Genomic DNA, 3,875 nt, shown 5'->3' with positions numbered 1-3,875 from the left:
CAGAAATGTTTTAGTTATTAACAATAATATTACAGTCATGTGGTTATTTACAGTAATATTTCAGTTATCTACAGTAATATTGTAGTTACAGTAATATTAGTTATTTACAGTAATGTTGTAATTATTTACAGTAATATTGCAATTATTAACAGTAATATTGCAGTTATTTACAGTTATGTTGTTATTTACATTAAAATTACAGTCATTTACAGTAATATTGCAGTTATTTACAGTAATATTGCGGTTATTTACAGTAATATTGTAGTTATTTACAGTAATATTGCAGTTATTTACAGTAATGTGGTTATTTACAGTAATATTGCAGTTATCCACAGTAATATTGTAGTCATTTACAATAATATTGTAGTTACATAAATATTGTGGTTATTTATATGGAAATATTGTAGTTACAGTAATATTGAAGTTATTTACAGAACATTTGTAGTTATTTACAGTAATATTACAGTTATTTACAGTAATGTGGTTATTCACAGTAATATTGCAGTTATTTACAGTAATATTGTAGTTATTTAAAGTAATGTTGTAATTACTCACAGTAATATTGCAGTTATTTACAGTAAAATTGCCGTTATTTACAGTAATGTGGTTATTTATAGTAGTATTGCAGTTCTTTACAGTAATGTAGTTACAGTATTGTTAGGTATTTACAGTAATATTGTATTCATCTGCAGTAGTTTCGCGATTATTTACAGTAATGTTATTTACATTAATATTACAGTTATTTACAGTAATATTGCAGGTTTTTACAGTAATATTGTAGTTATTTACAGTAATATTGCATTTATTTCCAGAATTGTGGTTATTTCCAGTAATGTTGTAGTTATTTGCAGTGATATTGCAGTTATTTATAGTAATATCGTAGTTACAGTAATATTGTAGTTATTTACAGTAATGTTGTAATTACTCACAGTAATATTGCAATTATTTACAGTAATACTACCATTATTTACAGTAATATTGCAGTTATTTACAGTATTGTTGCAGTTATTTGCAGTAATATTGCAATTATTTACAGCAATACTACAGTTATTTACAGTAATATTGCAGTTATTTACAGTATTGTTGCAGTCATTTGCAGTAATATTGTAGTTATTTACAGTAATAGTGTAGTTACAGAAACATTGCAGTTATTTACGAAAGTATTGTAGTTACAGTAATATTTTCGTTTTTTACAGTAATATTACAGTTATTTACAGTAATATTGTAGTTATTTACAGTAATATAGCAGTTATTTACAGTGATATTGAAGTTATTTGCAGTAATGTTATAGTTATTTACAGCAATACTGCTGTTATTTACAGTAATATTGCAGTTATTTGCAGTAATATTGTAATTCTTTACAGTAATGTTCTAGTTATTTACAGTAATACTGCAGTTATTTACAGTAATATTGTAATTATTTACAGTAATATAGTTATTTACAGTATTATTGCTGTTATTTACAGTAATTTTCTAGTTATTTACAGTAATGTTTTAGTTATTTACAGTAATATTGCTGTTATTTACAGTAATTTTGCAGTTATTTGCAGTAATATTGTAATTATTTACAGTAATGTTCTAATTATTTACAGTGTTATTGCAGTTATTTGCAGTAATGTTCTAGTTTTTTACAGTATTATTGCAGTTATCTACAATAATATTGCAGTTCTTTACAGTATCATTGCAGTTTTTTACAGCAATGTAGTTATTTACAGTAATATTGCAGTTATTTACAGTAATGTAGTTATTTACAGTAATATGGCTGTTCTTTACAGTAATATTGCAGTTATCTACAATAATATTGCAGTTCTTTACAGTAACATTGCAGTTATTTACAGTAATATTGAAGTTATTTACATTAATATTGCAGTTATTTGCTGTAATGTAGTTATTTACAGTATTTTGGTAGTTATTTACAGTAATATTGCAGTTCTTTACAGTAAGTCATGTACAGTGTGTGTACTTCCAAAGACAGTAGTTTATTTGGGACAGTACTACACAGTGGAGGCTAGTAGAGAGTAGACAGTATACTTATTGAAGTGTACTGAACAAAGTACAAACTTTATTTGAGTCAACAAATCCCGTCAATCACAGTGCACGTGCATGTTGTGATCACGTGCACGCCCTCGCCGCAGGGTGGTCTCGCCGAGCCCCCCACCTGCACTGCACGTGCGGCCGGGGCGCCATCGAGGCCGAGGTCATTTCCCGTTGAGCCGTCAGAGCGGTCCTGGCGCGAGAAGACAAAGGTCACCTGGGGGCCCGCACCTGGCGGCGGCGGCGGCGTCACCTGACATCACCTGCGCGTTCACGCCTTGTCCTTCTTCTCGCTGTTCTGCAGCTTCTCCACTATCTTGCGCTCGTGCCCGCCGGGGTTGGGCCTGTTGGTGTTGGCGCTCGCCTCCTTCTTGGTGCGGCCTTTGCGCGCCGCCCCCTCTGCGTCGCCACGACAACACGCCGTCACGCACCACCACCACAACAACAACAATCACACACGCTCACCTGTGTACTTGTCGCTGACGCTGTAGTAGTCGTACTGGTCGTAGTACTCGTCCTCGAAGCTGCTGGGCTTCAGGTTCTTCACGTCCACGTGACTCATGATGGCCGCTTGTGTCAACACCAACAACTGCAACGTGTCGTCTGCTGCAGGGGGAAACGCTCTCTGCCTTTTGAGGGAACGCTCGGGCCCCTCCCCCGACGTGTCTGCCTTCTCCCAGGCTCCTACCCCCTTGTGTCCGCCTTCTTCAAAGCTCCTCCCCTCTTGTGTCTGCTTTCTCCCAGGCTCCTCCCCACTTGTGTAGTCCTTCTCCCAGGCTCCTCCCCACTTGTGCAGTCCTTCTCCAAGGCTCCTCCCCCTGACGTGTGCCCCTTCCCCCAGTCTCCTCCCCCCCTTGTGTCTGCTTTCTCTCAGGCTCCTCCCCCATTGTGTCTGCCTTCTCCCAGCTCCTCCCCACTTGTGTACTTCTTCTCCCAGGCTCCTCCCCTCTTGTGTCTGCTTTCTCTCAGGCTCCTCCCCCGTTGTGTCCGCCTTCTCCCAGGCTCCTCCCCCGATGTGTCCGCCTTTGCCCAGGTTCCTCCCCCAACACGTCTCTTTTTTCTCAGGCTCCTCCCCCCTGCTCTTGCATCATCTCTGCTGTTTGCCTGCATTAAACAAATATTTGCAGCAGGCCCAGTTTGAAAGCAAGAAGAAAGTTTGGAACGAAAAGATTTGAAAGACGAAGATGATAATTAACTACGTGAAGCAAAACAGGAAGTGCATGAAATAAATTTTTTTTATCGAATTGTTGTCTGCACTGCTTGGAACTTGACTGTACACGTCGTGTATTGTTTGTGTACTTTATTCCACACACTTTTCATTCTCATCAAGAAAGTTGCACTTGCCAAAAAGCTTGGGACGGACGTACAAGTACTTTTCAGTAAGTATAAGTACTTTTGAGGAAGTACAAGTACTTGTGAGGAACCACAAGTACTTTTGAAGAAGTACAAGTACTTGTAATGAAGTACAATTACTTTTAAGGAAGTAAAAGTACTTTTAAGGAAGTAAAAGTACTTTTAAGGAAGTAAAAGTACTTTTAAGGAAGTACAAGTACTTGTAAGGAAGTACAAGTACTTGTAAGGAAGTACAAGTACTTGTAAGGAAGTACAAGTACTTGTAAGGAAGTACAAGTACTTGTAAGGAAGTACAAGTACTTGTAAGGAAGTACAAGTACTTGTAAGGAAGTACAAGTACTTGTAAGGAAGTACAAGTACTTGTAAGGAAGTACAAGTACTTGTAAGGAAGTACAAGTACTTGTAAGGAAGTACAAGTACTTGTAAGGAAGTACAAGTACTTGTAAGGAAGTACAAGTACTTTTAAGAAAGTACAAGTACTTATGAGG

At 37.0% G+C, this 3,875-nt stretch overlaps 1 protein-coding gene across 1 annotated transcript; it reads right to left on the bottom strand.

The window, feature by feature from the left end:
- Positions 1-2,031: 2,031 nt before the first annotated feature.
- nupr1b (nuclear protein 1b) lies at positions 2,032-2,710 on the bottom strand. Its single transcript, XM_061885091.1, has 3 exons — positions 2,500-2,710; positions 2,298-2,433; positions 2,032-2,227 (listed from the first exon to the last, which is right to left on the bottom strand). Exons 1-2 carry the CDS (start codon positions 2,594-2,596, stop codon positions 2,306-2,308), a joined length of 225 nt encoding a protein of 74 aa, XP_061741075.1. The 5' UTR covers positions 2,597-2,710; the 3' UTR covers positions 2,032-2,227; positions 2,298-2,305.
- Between the last annotated feature and the right edge of the window lie 1,165 nt (positions 2,711-3,875).

This window comes from Nerophis ophidion, linkage group LG23 (genome assembly GCF_033978795.1).
Source record: "Nerophis ophidion isolate RoL-2023_Sa linkage group LG23, RoL_Noph_v1.0, whole genome shotgun sequence".
NCBI classification, from domain to species: Eukaryota; Metazoa; Chordata; class Actinopteri; order Syngnathiformes; family Syngnathidae; genus Nerophis; species Nerophis ophidion.
This window is presented reverse-complemented; position numbering and strand designations above follow the sequence as displayed.

Excerpts from the sequence above, each read along its gene's own strand:
- nupr1b (XM_061885091.1), bottom strand. The coding sequence starts at position 2,596 with ATGAGTCACGTGGACGTGAAGAACCTGAAGCCCAGCAGCTTCGAGGAC. Across the intron at positions 2,434-2,499 it reads CGTCAGCGACAAGTACACAG|AGGGGGCGGCGCGCAAAGGC; the intron begins GTGAGCGTGTGT and ends GTGGCGACGCAG.